Below are 15,477 nucleotides of genomic sequence, written 5' to 3' on the forward strand. Positions count from 1 at the left end.
TATAATATAACTTGTATTAGGAGAGAAGTGATGTCATTCCTTTTATAATATAACTTATATTAGGAGAGAAGTGATGTCACTCCTTTATAATATAACTTATATTAGGAGAGAAGTGATGTCATTCCTTTATAATATAACTTATATTAGGAGAGAAGTGGTGTCATTCCTTTATAATATAATTTATATTAGGAGAGAAGTGATGTCATTCCTTTATAATATAACTTATATTAGGAGAGAAGTGATGTCATTCCTTTATAATATAACTTATATTAGGAGATCAGTGATGTCATTCCTTTATATTATAACTTATATTAGGAGAGAAGTGATGTCACTCCTTTATTATACAACATATTAGGAGAGAAGTGATGTCATTCCTTTATAATATAACTTATATTAGGAGAGAAGTGATGTCATTCCTTTATATTATAACTTATATTAGGAGAGAAGTGATGTCATTCCTTTTTAATATAACTTATGTTAGGAGAGAAGTGATGTCATTCCTTTATAATATAACTTATATTAGGAGAGAAGTGATGTCATTCCTTTATAATATAACTTATATAAGGAGAGAAGTGATGTCATTCCTTTATAATATAACTTATATTAGGAGAGAAGTGATGTCATTCCTTTTTAATATTACTTATGTTAGGAGAGAAGTGATGTCATTCCTTTATAATATAACTTATATTAGGAGATCAGTGATGTCATTTCTTTATAATATAACTTATATTAGGAGAGAAGTGATGTCATTCCTTTATAATATAACTTATATTAGGAGAGAAGTGATGTCATTCCTTTATAATATAACTTTTATATTAGGAGAGAAGTGATGTCACTCCTTTATAATATAATTTATATTAGGAGAGAAGTGATGTCATTCCTTTATAATATAACTTATGCTAGGAGAGAAATATGTAATCCCTCTAAAACTGTTGAGACTACAACTCCCAGCATTCTCTGACACACTGTGGTTATGTGAATAATATTAGAAGTTGCACTTTTATAAGCGGCCATCTTTCAGGGTTAGTGCCCCTTTAATATAACTTACAATCATTGTAATGGAAAATTAATTTGTTGATCATATATGAACATATATATATTTACAATGTGTATCCGCCCACCTAGTGACTATTATATGATATTATGGTTTCCCTTCCTTCCTAAAGATATATTAATTTGATATCCATCTGGATCTCAGCTCATATTACAAAGCTTCAGTGGAAAAATTGTGCGGCCATGATAATTGTATAGCCCATCATCACCATTAGGGCCTCTGCTATGTCAAGCTATAGGGATTGATGTCTATGGGGGTCCATATAATATTGCAGGATAACATACAGGACAGCAGAGAGTGTGGATATACCAGAGCCCCACAGTAAAAAAAATTAAAGGGGAACTCTGGTTTTATCTAAATGAAGTTTTGTTTTATAATAAAAAGTTATGCAATTTCTAATATATTTTGTGTTTCAGATCTCTGTTTGCTGTCAGTGAATACAAACGTGGTTTATATTCAGAGTCCAAAAACCCACAAAGACCTAATACTTCCCTCAGCTGAGAGTTTGCAACAATTGTATCCAGTCTAGACAATCCTCAGCTATTTTATATACATCAGCAGCACAACTATCTCATCTGTTCTGATATTTTGTAACAATGTATCAGTACAGCAAAAATATATTAGCTTGGAGTTCAGGCTGATTGTGTAGACTGGATAAAAATGTAGCAAATCCTCAGCTGCGAGAAGTATAAGGTCAGTATGAGTTTTCAGCCCCTGGATGTAAACAAGGATGTTTCCATTCATTGACAGCAATCAGATACAGAGTTTTACATAGAACAGCTGATACCAGTCACATATATATAGGGAGTTTCTGGACTTTCTGTCAGTGATCCCATTCAAGAACAAAAGCTAGGCAATCCCCAGCCTTAAATGGCTGATAACAGGGGACAATAGATTGCATTCAAGTACACCGTATATGCAGATAAAGTTTAGCTACACCTGCGGATATATGATGTGGTGTCATAACTAGGATGTTCCTTCGGGTTTCTCGTCGGCACTTGGCTCTACCGTGGAGCATCTTGTATTATGTGCTCAGTAGATTCTCTCTTCTTCAGGGGCGGCGGTGTTGGCACAAGAAGATGACTTGGCCATGTCTCTGCACTTCATGAATTTTGGCAGCAGCCCGCTCACCTCTGCTGACGGAAAGCTGGATGGAACCAAACACAATTTCATCGAGAACCCGCAATACTTCTGTGATGCCTGTAAGATCTTATAATGATCTCGTACAAATATCTCTAGATAACAAATATTTGTTTCACACTTGGGGTACAGGATAATGATACACTGCCACTTGGGGTACAGGATAATGACACTGACACTTGGGGTACAGGATAATGATACACTGCCACTTGGGGTACAGGATAATGACACTGACACTTGGGGTACAGGATAATGATACACTGACACTTGGGGTACAGGATAATGATACACTGACACTTGGGGTACAGGATAATGATACACTGACACTTGGGGTACAGGATAATGATACACTGACACTTGGGGTACAGGATAATGATACACTGACACTTGGGGTACAGGATAATGACACTGACACTTGGGGTACAGGGTAATGACACTGGCACTTGGGGTACAGGATAATGAGACACTGACACTTGGGGTACAGGATAATGAGACACTGACACTTGGGTACAGGATAATGAGACTGACACTTGGGGTACAGGATAATGAGACACTGATATTTGGGGTACAGGATAATGACACTGACATTTGGGGTACAGGATAATGAGACACTGACACTTGGGGTACAGGATAATGAGACACTGACACTTGGGGTACAGGATAATGAGACACTGACACTTGGGTACAGGATAATGAGACTGACACTTGGGGTACAGGATAATGAGACTGACACTTGGGGTACAGGATAATGAGACACTGACACTTGGGGTACAGGATAATGAGACTGACACTTGGGGTACAGGACAATGACAGACTGATATTCGGGGTAAAGGACAATAAAAATAATATCTTCAATTCCAGGTGTTCAACACATCAAGAGGAGAGACATTGCGCCAAAGTGGGAGCTGGGAGAGGGGGCTTTTGGGAAGGTGTATTTGGCTGAGTGCTACAACCTGACACCAGATGAAGAGAAGACTCTGGTAGCTGTAAAGGTAATGGAGAAACATTGAGCCAACACTTTCTGCCATCTGACAGTGCCACCAAAAATTGGCCCCCTCTTTATAAATGTCCAAGAATTCAAATCCTTCGACCCCCTCCATGACTTCCCGAACCCTGTTGATATCTCAAATTATAATACAACATTTCTTTACTATCGATGATAAATTCTCCTTTTGACTGGATCCAGGCTCTGAAAGAAGCTACGGAGGCCGCCCGCCAGGACTTCCAACGTGAGGCCGAGCTTCTCACAGTCCTCCAACATGAGCACATTGTGAAGTTCTATGGCGTCTGCACTGACGGGGAGCCGCTCATCATGGTGTTTGAGTACATGAAATATGGAGATCTCAACCGCTTCCTCAGGTCCGTTACCACCAGCGTCATGACTCGAAGCTGAGAAATTATGTTACACAACTTTTTATTACAGGAGTAACGGCTTAGACAATCCCGTTTCAAATACTCTATGAGGGTATTCATGGTTAATAAGGGATCGGGCTCATTCAGGACCTTCCTCTAGAGCTGCTACATAGATGACCCAATCATGAGTAACTAGCCATCCAGGTATATCACAAAGGAGATCCATGAACTTCAGGGAAATGAGGACTTACCGGCCGATTACCCCTTGGTAACAGTTGGGAACCCCCACAGCTGGGAACCCTTGTCCCATTTTTGAGAATATTTTGAGATTTTGAAAATGTAAATCTCTTTGAACAATAACATTGGGAAGGGGAAGAAATGTTTTTAAGAGCTGAAGGGGAAGAGGGACATGTAGTAGGGACATGGGAAGATGGGTAGTAAATGAAGGGAGTTAAAGGGGAGGTCAGTTTAGAAAAACATACACCCAATTAGGGAATTCTGAGTTAATAGAGAGGGTCCTATGTTCAGGATCCTCATCTCTTATCCCAAGTGGAGAGTGCTTACAAAGAACATCTCTAGCTCTGAAGGACCTGTCCTGTATAACACAGACAACACATTGATATGAATGGACATGGTGTAATGCTTAATTTCACCTGTGGTGGTGCTGCAGGGAAATTAAACGCTTACCACCAGGTTTCTCCGCAGATCACAGCCGATCACTGCGGATCCCAGCAGGGGGACACTTTGTGATTAGCTGATTGTTATGATGCCTTCTAACAAGTAGGGATTGTCCAACTCGGAGAAGCCCTTTAATGGTGAAAATAGAAGGCGAGAGAGTTTGGATTGAACTCAGTAGGGTATAGGGATAGGGTATCATTGTCTGGGTTGTATATGGACCTTCATGGCGGAGTACTGGTCCATCTGGTAAGAGAAGAATAGCAGGGAGTAAGAAGGGGATGGCTTTGGGGACATGTCAGAAGAGGTTCGGATGGAGTACGCTGGAGATCTCTTCTCCGTCTTCTGCTTCCGGTGAGATCTCGGATTTGGTTCTGGAAGAAGTAGCTCCAGACTTGCCGGATTTAAGGGATTTTCCTGATATGTTATATTTTTTATTTAATTATCTTATACATTCAAGATATCTTTTTTTAACCCCCCAGCATAAAAGTTTGTAATTTGACAACTTGTAAGCCGGACCCAAATGCTTAGGCCCGCTCCCTATTTCCATTGTCATTTTTACAGCTTCCCTTCAGCCGCCACTCCCCCGCCCCCACTCCCGAGCTGCCATTATAACTGTGGATCGGCCTCTCTATGCCTGCCATCTCGCCGGCTAATGCACTCCTTTTTGCAATATTGATTAGATTATCTGTCTGAGAGGCTTAAATAGAAGGAGATTGCCCATCACATGAAATAAACAGAGACTTTTTTGATTGGTCCCGTAGGTATTAGACATAGACTATGGGCTGCCAGTGGCATCGTACAGTGTCCGGGTACTGATGGGGAGATCGCAGAGACACCGTATTTTATGATTATTGTTACACTGGGAATGTATCTTGTCGAGGGCGGCTGCTCGCTAATCACATCTCTCCGTCACGTGAAATATTTCTAATATGGACGGGAACATGGATTCTCTCCGAGTCCATCGTAGTTGGTGGATCTACAGAGAGTCCTTGGACAAGTGTCTTTGTGGACTCTGATGTGTGTGTGTGTGTGTGACAATTCCTCCTGGCTTTATGTGATTACAACTTTTTCAAGATCTCTGTTTGCTGTCAGTGAATACTAACATTCCTACCAGTGAGTGAAAACCCATACAGACCTAGTCCTACTCACAGTTGAGGGTTTGTATCCAATCTTGATAATCCTCCTTGAGTTAAATACATCATCCGCGTACATTTCTCTCCTGTTTTAATAGTTTGTATCAGTGTGTTCAGCTCACAGAGGATTGGCTAGACTGGATACAATTGTAGCAAACTCTCAGCTGTGAGAAGTACAGTTTTAGTTCTGTAAGGCCCCCCGTTCCCACGTGCCCGGATTTGACGTGCATTGTGCAGCGTATTCACCTCAAATCCGACAATAATTTGCGTTCCACGCATGTAAAGGAGGTTTCCGCAACCCTGTTCAAATGCTACGGAAAATATTTGGACAGATTTTTGTCTCCCACGTGGAAAAAAAATCAACCACAGAAGAAAGTTGCACATCCGTGGCAGAAAGGTCTCACATTTCTGCTACGGATAATGTAGGTGATCGGGTCAGATTTGTAATATGCAAATTTGACATGTGTGAACATGGCCTAAGGTTTCTGAGTCTCTGGATGTGATCAAGAAAATTCACTTACTTACAGCTAGCAGAGCTCTTGAAATAATGAAGAACTGAAACACACCGGGCATATTAACTTAGACTGAGGTTTCATACGCCAGTCTTAATCCAGACTTTGCCGGAGTAGAATGCGCCAAATTTATTAAAAGATGCACCCTGGGCTGTCCTTGCATCAGAATTTAACATCTATGAGCTATAATTTACTCCTGTTTCTAGCGTAAATGATCGTATATATGTCAATGTGATGGTGGCCCCGCCCCTTCTAGGCTAAACCCACCCCCGAGTAAAAAGTCCCAATTTTCAGTGCAAATATGACGTGCACCAAAATTTGCAACTTTTTCTACACAAGGATAAGAAATCATAAGGAAACCCCTTTAAGCTGGTCACACATCGGCCTATTTTATGGCTGATGTAGGGGGAGCTAGTAAGTACCTTTTAAGGCTTGGTACAGCTAGAAATCTCTGCAGTAAACACCTCTGCCTCCAAAAACCAGAGCTTGCCCCTTGTGGAACCATTGGAGGAGGAGTTAGAAGCCCATAGACCACCAGGTCTTTTGGCCCCAACCATTGACATCGACCTGTATGTTATACATTTTCTGACTGTTGACATAACTCATGTAGAAGATCTTCTGATGGTCTACAAAATATAATTTTCTTCATTCCTCTATCATTCAGATCCCATGGACCAGACGCCAAGATTCTGGATAACGGCAATGGACAACCGTTTGGCCAACTCAACCTGACCCAGATGTTACAAATTGCCAGCCAGATTGCCTCTGGCATGGTTTACCTGGCATCTCTCCACTTTGTCCACCGGGATCTTGCTACAAGGAACTGCCTTGTGGGAAACAATTTAGTTGTCAAAATTGGTGACTTTGGGATGTCCCGAGATATCTACAGCACCGACTACTACCGGGTAAGAACATGGGAATGTCTCAAACAGGGCTGAGTATATTATTAGGCCCAGTAGGCTTGAGAGTCCTACAAGTTTCAGCATGGTCTCCTCATTTATGGGGTTCAAAGTTCGATATTATATATTTTGCTTTTATTCTGATGTGTAGTGATTGCCGAGATCAGAGGGTCTATTGCCCTTCATTGAGAAACAAGAGCCATGGCGGTTGTGAGATTAACTCTGAAGCTCCTCGTCCCGTCAACTCCACATTCACTCAGATCGATGGGAATGATGTGGATCATTTGACCGTTGTACTGATCCTTATCAAACACAATGATAGCCATAATAGACAAGAGTGTCCGAATGAAGAGAAGTGGCCCAATGTGAGTCCACCTAGTAAATAATGGAGAGCCCCTGTTTGGGATCAGTGATGGACTCAGTGGTTTAACCTCCATCGATCAAACACTTATGGCATATCCTATTGATGAGGGAGTATGTAGTGTGACTAAAGAAAGGAAAGGACTTAGCTAACAATAAGCAGCACTCAATGCCAATAAGCAGCTGCAAAAGCAAATACAATTTTTGAGAGCATAAAAAGAGATAAAAATCTGTGACTCAAATATATTATTACCCCTCTAGCAATCCCTCATCTTGAATATGGGGTGCAGGTTCTGGTTCCACACAGGATCTAGCCAAGCTGGAGAGTGTTCAAAAGTGGGACACTAAATGGGATGATATAATAAAGTTGAGCGTGGGGAAATTAGGTGCCTGAGGTGATCTTACTAATATTTATAAGTATTTAAAGGGTCGATATAAAGTATTGGTTCATTAATTATTCAACTCAAGAACAACAGACTGACATCATGTACATTTAGAGGATAGATGATTCTATCATTAATATAGGAAAGGATTCTTTACAGTAAGAGGATTTAAACTTTGAAACCTCCTAGATGTAGTAACTAGAGATTAGTTCTAAACTGCAGGTACATGCACAAATAGCGTATTTCCAAGGCCAGGACGTGGTCACCCAGGGATTGAATGCGAGAATGGAGCACTAAATCCCTCCCTTCCAGCGTGAGCCTGTACTAGCAGTAAATCTTTCATAACATTGGAAAAGCCCTATTAAATTAGGATTTCTGTTTGATGGTAATCCTAATAAAAAGCCATTGCATTTGTAAGTAACAGATACTATCGAGCATTTGGCTGCCCTGGTCTGGTGATGGCACCGGTCCAGATCGAGATTTCATTGCCCAAGTGAACCTTAAGCACCTGCCAAGTCCTCCCTGCAGTCAGGAGGTCCTATCCATCTTCATATTGTTCAAGGGCTCTAGCGGGATTTGAACTTGTGACATCCTGAATTGCCCGAGCCTCTTTCTTTCCCTTTTAGTGCTCTGAAGTTGTCTCTTTGTCAGACTTGTATTCATATTTAATGCAGCCTGTGATGGGAATACAAGAAAATCACTTAGAGAACGGAAAAATCCAGGGAAACAAACGGAGGGGAAAATTGGGGGAGTGATGGGGATCCGGGAGGTGCATCACGACTTATGTTTCTAATACAATCAATAAAGGCAAAATATAGTCCAGTAATTGGAGCTTTTTTGCATCATGAACTAATAGTAGAGCTGGTGATTGTAATAAAAATCTCTAATTAAGAAATAATAGATGCTAATTATTAATAAAATAAATTAAATAAAGGTACTGGTTATCTCCAGTAGGTGGCGCTATTCACTAGATCCACCTCTATTCTATACTCCCTTGACCTGGCACTTCTTCTGGGGGCTCTTGTGGTAGGTTTCAATTTGCCTACTTTGTGTTTCAATTTCTTATAATTTTCAATAACTCTGCTTGTTGTCAGTGAATAGAACCATTTTTCCTTTTTATATCCAGAGTTTAAAAAAAAAAATCCTTTGTAAACAGGGGCAGATACAGTCAACTTAAGGCCTCTGTGCCTATTCCGCCAGCATACCTGTAACTTAGATCTTCTAATATTTAAAAAGATTGACGGTAAAAAAATAATACTTCCTTTATTGCTACAGTTAACGGCCAGATAGTCTTAATTTCTCCTGCAGTGATGGATAACATCCCTGATCGTCTAGGGTAGTAAAGGAGTTAATGGTTACATCACTGGTGGCATATGGCAGTGAAGGGGTTAATGGGAACATTCCTGGTGGTGGTCTAGTGCAATGAAGGCATTAGTGGTAACATCCCTGGCTGGCTAAGATAGTGAAGGAGTTCATGACAACATCGCTCGTGGTCTAGGGTAGTGAAGTAAGTAATGATAACATTCTGGTGGTCTAGGATTGTGAAGGAGTTATTGATAACATCCTGGTGATCTCTGATTGTGAATAGTTAATGATAACATCCCTCGTGGTCTCCGGCTGTGAAGGAGTTAATGATAACATCCCTGAAGTTATAGGGTTGTGAATAGTTAATGGTAACATCCCTGTTGGTCTAGGGTTATGAAGGAGTTAATGGTAACATCCCTGGTGGTCTGGGGTTGTGAATAATTAATGGTAACATCCCTGGTGGTCTAGGGTTGTGAAAGAGTTAATGATAACATCCCTGGTGGTCTAGGGTTATGAAGGAGTTATCGATAACATCCCTGTGGTCTAGGGTTATGAATAGTTAATGGTAACATCCCTCGTGGTCTCTGGCTGTGAAGGAGTTAATGATAACATCCCTGGTGGTCTAGGGTTGTGAATAGTTAATGGTAACATCCCTTTCTTTTGTAACTGTGTCAGATAATCATGACCTTTTTTTTAGCCTTTAAATGCAAACAAACATGTTTTTGTTCACTGACAACAGACAGAGATGTTGAAAATTGTAATCAATGAAAACATAAACTTGTATAACTTTGCACATCATGGAAAATTTAGACGGAAACCATAAAACCTGTCAGTATGATATTTGACTGTTTAAAGGCTAGTAAGTGGGAGTGGCTCTGACAACCTGACCGTTTCTTTTTGTATATTTATGTTCATATTATCATAATAAATAGCTGGAAAACATTCAGATAACGGGGGCTTCTATTCTCTTTACAGGTCGGGGGACGGACAATGCTGCCCATTCGCTGGATGCCACCTGAGAGTATTTTGTATCGTAAATTCACCACGGAGAGTGACATATGGAGCTTTGGAGTAGTCTTGTGGGAGATCTTTACCTGCGGGAAGCAACCATGGTACCAGCTTTCCAATACGGAGGTAAAATGCTGAATGTTTTTTTTTTTTTTGTTTTTGTTTTAAAGACACAGTGCACCAATTTTTTTTCTCTATAGTATTTACTTCTATTAACCCAATGTGATTCTGACCCTGCTCTCTGCTGCTGTCTAGACGCCATGTATGGTATATACACTGGCCGCAACATGGGGTGTCATCTTTGCGGTGATGTGACAAAACATTTGTAACAATTGTTAAATGTGGCCTGCACTGATACATTGTAGCAAACTATCAGGACAGGAGAGAGATTTGTGCTGCTGATGTATTTATTTTACAGAGAATAGTCTTGATTGGATACAATTGTAGCAAACTCTCAGCTGTAGAAAGTATTAGGTTCATACAGATTTTCTGCCTCTTGCAAGGTTTCCATTCACTCCCAGCAAGCAGAGATCTTGAAAATGACAAGGAACGGAAACAAAGAGTATAATAGAAAATTGCAGAACTTTTTATTATACAATGATTAAGATTTATTTACATTAACCTGGAAATCCCCTTTAAGACGTGCCAATGTCAGGTTTTATCTGGGCACCCGTCGGTTCCTTTTGCCCACGCAGGTCTGACTGATGCCAAGAAAGCTTTCTCAGGAAATAAATTCATATCAAGAAAGAAGAGTCTGATTTTAATTTTTTCCAGTGCTCAATGGGGATAATTTAATTTTGATGCCCGGTGGGTCCTGTAAGTGACCTCCTCAGGAACTGGAGAAGTTAATGAACTCAGGAGACACCCAGATAAGTGGCTCTTTACTGCATCGGGAGGGATCGGGTTACTTGAAGCCCAAGGCGTCTTGGCAGGGAGATGGGGAACATTTGCAAACACAACATTATTTATTCTTGACATGTAATTGTATTTACAGGTACTTGTGATTGTTAATAGAGCCAGTTATATCATTATATAGACACACTTTGTCTAGACTTATATTGGCAGGCAAAATATATATATATATATGTCCATACTATAATACATAGATGGAAAGATAGATAGATAGATAGATAGATAGATAGATAGATAGATAGATAGATATGAGATAGATAGATAGATAGATAGATATGAGATAGATAGATAGATATGAGATAGATAGATAGATAGATAGATAGAGATATGAGATAGACAGATATTAGATAGACAGATATTAGATAGATAGATATTAGATAGATAGATATGAGATAGATATGAGATAGATATGAGATAGATATGAGATAGATATGAGAGATAGATAGATAGATAGATAGATAGATAGATAGATAGATAGATAGATAGATAGATAGATAGATAGATAGATAGATAGATAGATAGATAGATAGATAGATAGATAGATATGAGATAGATAGATATGAGATAGATATGAGATAGATAGATATGAGATAGATAGATATGAGATAGATAGATATGAGATAGATAGATATGAGATAGATAGATATGAGATAGATAGATATGAGATAGATAGATATGAGATAGATAGATATGAGATAGATAGATAGATAGATAGATAGATAGATAGATAGATAGATAGATAGATGATAGATAGATAGATAGATAGATAGATAGATAGATAGATAGATAGATAGATAGATAGATAGATAGATAGATATGAGATAGATAGATATGAGAGATAGATAGATAGATAGATAGATAGATAGATAGATATGAGATAGATAGATATGAGATAGATAGATATGAGATAGATAGATATGAGATAGATAGATAGATAGATAGATAGATAGATAGATAGATAGATAGATAGATAGATAGATAGATAGATAGATAGATAGATAGATGATAGATAGGAGATAGATAGATAGATAGATAGATAGATAGATAGATAGATAGATAGATAGATAGATAGATAGATAGATAGATAGATAGATAGATGATAGATATGAGATAGATAGATATGAGAGATAGATAGATAGATAGATAGATAGATAGATAGATAGATAGATAGATATGAGATTGATAGATAGATAATAGAGAGATATGAGATTGATAGATAGATAATAGAGAGATAGATAGATAGATAGATAATAGAGAGATAGAGAGATAGAGAGATAGATAGATAGATAGATAGATATGAGATAGATAGATATGAGATAGATAGATATTAGATATTAGATAGATAGATATTAGATAGATAGATATTAGATAGATAGATATTAGATAGATAGGTCTCTCTTATGGTCTCCCTTCTCATATGCCCTTGGCGTGACCATATAGCACACGGGTTATGAGATCACTACCGCTCACTAGAACGAAGCTTCCAAAGCACTGCTGAGGCTCCTATTGGCTTACTCAGGAGAACTGGAGATGGCCCATAGACGTGCACTATAGCCTTACAGTCGTTTTCAGCTCTCCTCCACGTAGGAAGTATTTTGACATATCTCTATGAAGTTTGGCAGGTCAGCTTTAAACATCTATTGGCCGAGTGGAGCTCAATATGATGGCATAGAATATAATTTTTGGTCCCGTATCCTCCAAAGTATGGTTCCTCATGAGAAACTTCTCCACATACTTCTGGTTGACTTGCACATTTCCACTAGAGGAGACAATGGTGAAATTAGGACTATAGCTTGAGGTCATCTCTGACCTGGTTTACCATGTTCTTCTGTATTCATTTCATGTCAACTGATCTGACTTCCTTCTACCTTAGGCCATTGAATGCATCACCCAAGGACGAGTTCTCGAAAGACCAAGAACCTGCCCTACTGAAGTTTACTCCATTATGCAAGGCTGCTGGCAAAGAGAACCTCAGCAGAGGCTCAACATTAAGGAGATCCACCGCAAGCTTCAAGCTCTTGTCAAGGCCCCACCGGTATATTTAGACATTCTGCAGTAGAATAATCAGCAACGGATTATGAAGACCAAAGATGACCGCTTTAATATCTCCTGCAAGTCCATCACTCTGTTAAATATTGCAGAAGAAGCTTTGCTAACGCTTCACCTCTATAGACTTCTGACTGATATAAGGTCCTAGATCTCGCCTGGACAGAATGTCTCCATTGCATCTGCTGAATTGTGGTAGGGAAGGGAACTTTAATGCCGAGATAGGTCCTAGTAGAAACAGATTATGGAATATACGAGGACTATGGCGAATAAGGCGAGGACTATGAACGCACAATAGAGGACAGACCCAATGTCTCCTAGAGGACAGACCCAATGTCTCCTAGAGGACAGACCCAATGTCTCCTAGAGGACAGACCCAATGTCTCCTAGAGGACAGACCCAATGTCTCCTAGAGGACACTAGTGTGATTAGAAGATATAGCTGAGTCAACTATAACGTGGCCCTCAAGGATGAGTCTTGACTCCAGGTGGACACCATGACTCTATGTTATGTCCTCTACGTCCATCAAGGTTTTCTTAAACATGGCTTCCTCCTATCCTATGAGGCAATGGATCGTTTCCCATATATGTTAATTTATTAGAATTCTATACTCTGTAATGCTGATGGATCCTTCACCTAAATTTACCCATTCCGATGAGTTGCACGTTGCTGCTGAAAATATACTTATTCCGGTTGCAATTGAAAGCTGCATCGTATCATTGATAGAAATGTCCTGCTGTGATTAGTAAGGATTTGTGTCATTCATAGGATAAAATAAAGAGAGTCCATATCAAAATCTCTGCTGAACGGTGGTTGTAGGTCAGTCACAGGGACAAGTCAGAGGTCTTCAGTTCTCCTTATTTAAAGGACATGTCCACCATCTTAGGGTTTGCATATAGAATTAATGTACATATAAAGTTGAATCACTGTGTACATACATTACTTATCCTGTACTGATCCTGAGTTACATCCTGTATTATACTCCAGAGCTGCACTCACTATTCTGCTGGTGGAGTTACTGTGTACAAACATTACATTACTTATCCTGTACTGATCCTGAGTAACATCTTGTATTATACTCCAGAGCTGCACTCACTATTCTGCTGGTGGAGTCACTGTGTACATATATTACATTACTTATTCTGTACTGATCCTGAGTAACATCTTGTATTATACTCCAGAGCTGCACTCACTATTCTGCTGGTGGAGTCACTGTGTACATATATTACATTACTTATCCTGTACTGATCCTGAGTTTTATTTGTATTATACTCCAGAGCTGCACTCACTATGCTGCTGGTGGAGTCACTGTGTACATACATTACATTACTTATCCTGTACTGATCCTGAGTTACACCTGTATTATACTCCAGAGCTGCACTCACTATTCTGCTGGTGGAGTCACTGTATATATACATTACATTACTTATCCTGTGCTTATTCTGAGTTACATCCTCTATTACACTCCAGAGATGCATTCAAAATTCAGTTGTCTTTAGAGCTGCCATCTTCCTGCATTCTCTGCCTGTCTAAAATGTTGTCTTTGCACCAGGCATTATACAGTAATCTGATGTAGCAAAAACTAACTGCCCCCTGGATTAAAGGAGCTCATCCAAACTGTTAGGGGTGTGTCTGTAAACAATTTCAACCAGCAGAATTATGAATGCAGCTCTGGAATATAATACAGTCTGTAACTCAGGATCAGTACAAGGAAAGCAGTTTAATGTATTTCCAAAGTCAACTTTGTATGTAGATTATAGCTGTAAAAGGATGTTGAAAGTATTTAACACTATATTCCCCCTACTTCATTATCATATTATTACCCAAAGGTCCTCGTAGTCACTTTTTGCTGGGAGCTTAGCCAGTCCTCTTCTGCAGTGCCGTGCATCTCCTTAAGCAGGTAGAGTGCAACTCAGTGTCTCTAAATGCTATGATGTCATTGTGTTGTTAGTCTTATTACCATCTACTTGACCTAGGTCCATTTGCAACCCTCGCAACATACGTGCACAAGGTGGGGCCCAAGGGCCAGTGCCAAAATGTGCAGCCTGCAGAAGACAGAGCATACCTACCATGTCCATCCCTCAGCAGAAGGCTGGACCATCTACAATACCATAGGACATGGAAGAAGGACTCAACGGCCTCATCATGTCACAGCCACATGGCACCTTCACGGTTTGGCTCCATGAGTAGACTGTTCTCCTTCTGATTGAAGCCACTTAAGTTTATTACGTCCCCTTGGAGCAATGTTACCCAACCAGGGTTCTGTAGAATCTGGTCAAGGGTCCCCCAGAAGACCGAAGAAGTAAAAGCTACAGTAGGGATGGTAGGATTACCTCAGCCGGTCCAAGAATGGGAACGGAACAAACTTCTCTGAAGTAGACGGAAACATTTCGTAGGGGTTCCTCAAGGTAAAAAGGTTGACTAAAAGAAAATAGGTTCCTCAAACCAAAAAAGGTTGAGGACCTTCTCCTGGTCTATAACCATTACCACTATGCCGCTCCTTGGGATAATGGGAATATTCCTAAATGATGAAGTGCATAGTACTTTGGTGTCGGGATAAATCCTGGATTAATATATTATGGAATAGGTTCCTTATTCACCAATGGAGGTCCCATCCATCAACCGATGAGGTGGACCTTATGGAGACATAGACATATCACCTATTTCTTGGATACGTTCCTTCAATATTTTCCT

The 15,477-nt window shown here is 39.7% G+C and overlaps 1 protein-coding gene across 1 annotated transcript in view; it reads left to right on the forward strand.

Moving 5' to 3' along the window:
• NTRK1 (neurotrophic receptor tyrosine kinase 1) overlaps nt 1-13,942 on the forward strand; it is a 64,916-nt gene extending 50,974 nt beyond the window's left edge. The window contains exons 12-17 of the mRNA XM_075844790.1: nt 2,110-2,256; nt 3,056-3,186; nt 3,381-3,553; nt 6,535-6,775; nt 9,793-9,951; nt 12,611-13,942. Of these exons, the coding sequence (XP_075700905.1) occupies nt 2,110-2,256; nt 3,056-3,186; nt 3,381-3,553; nt 6,535-6,775; nt 9,793-9,951; nt 12,611-12,796 (1,037 nt within the window). The 3' untranslated portion in view covers nt 12,797-13,942. The remainder of the gene's footprint in view (nt 1-2,109; nt 2,257-3,055; nt 3,187-3,380; nt 3,554-6,534; nt 6,776-9,792; nt 9,952-12,610) is intronic.
• The last annotated feature ends 1,535 nt before the right edge of the window (nt 13,943-15,477 follow it).

This window comes from Rhinoderma darwinii, chromosome 12, assembly GCF_050947455.1.
Source record: "Rhinoderma darwinii isolate aRhiDar2 chromosome 12, aRhiDar2.hap1, whole genome shotgun sequence".
Lineage (NCBI taxonomy): Eukaryota > Metazoa > Chordata > Amphibia > Anura > Rhinodermatidae > Rhinoderma > Rhinoderma darwinii.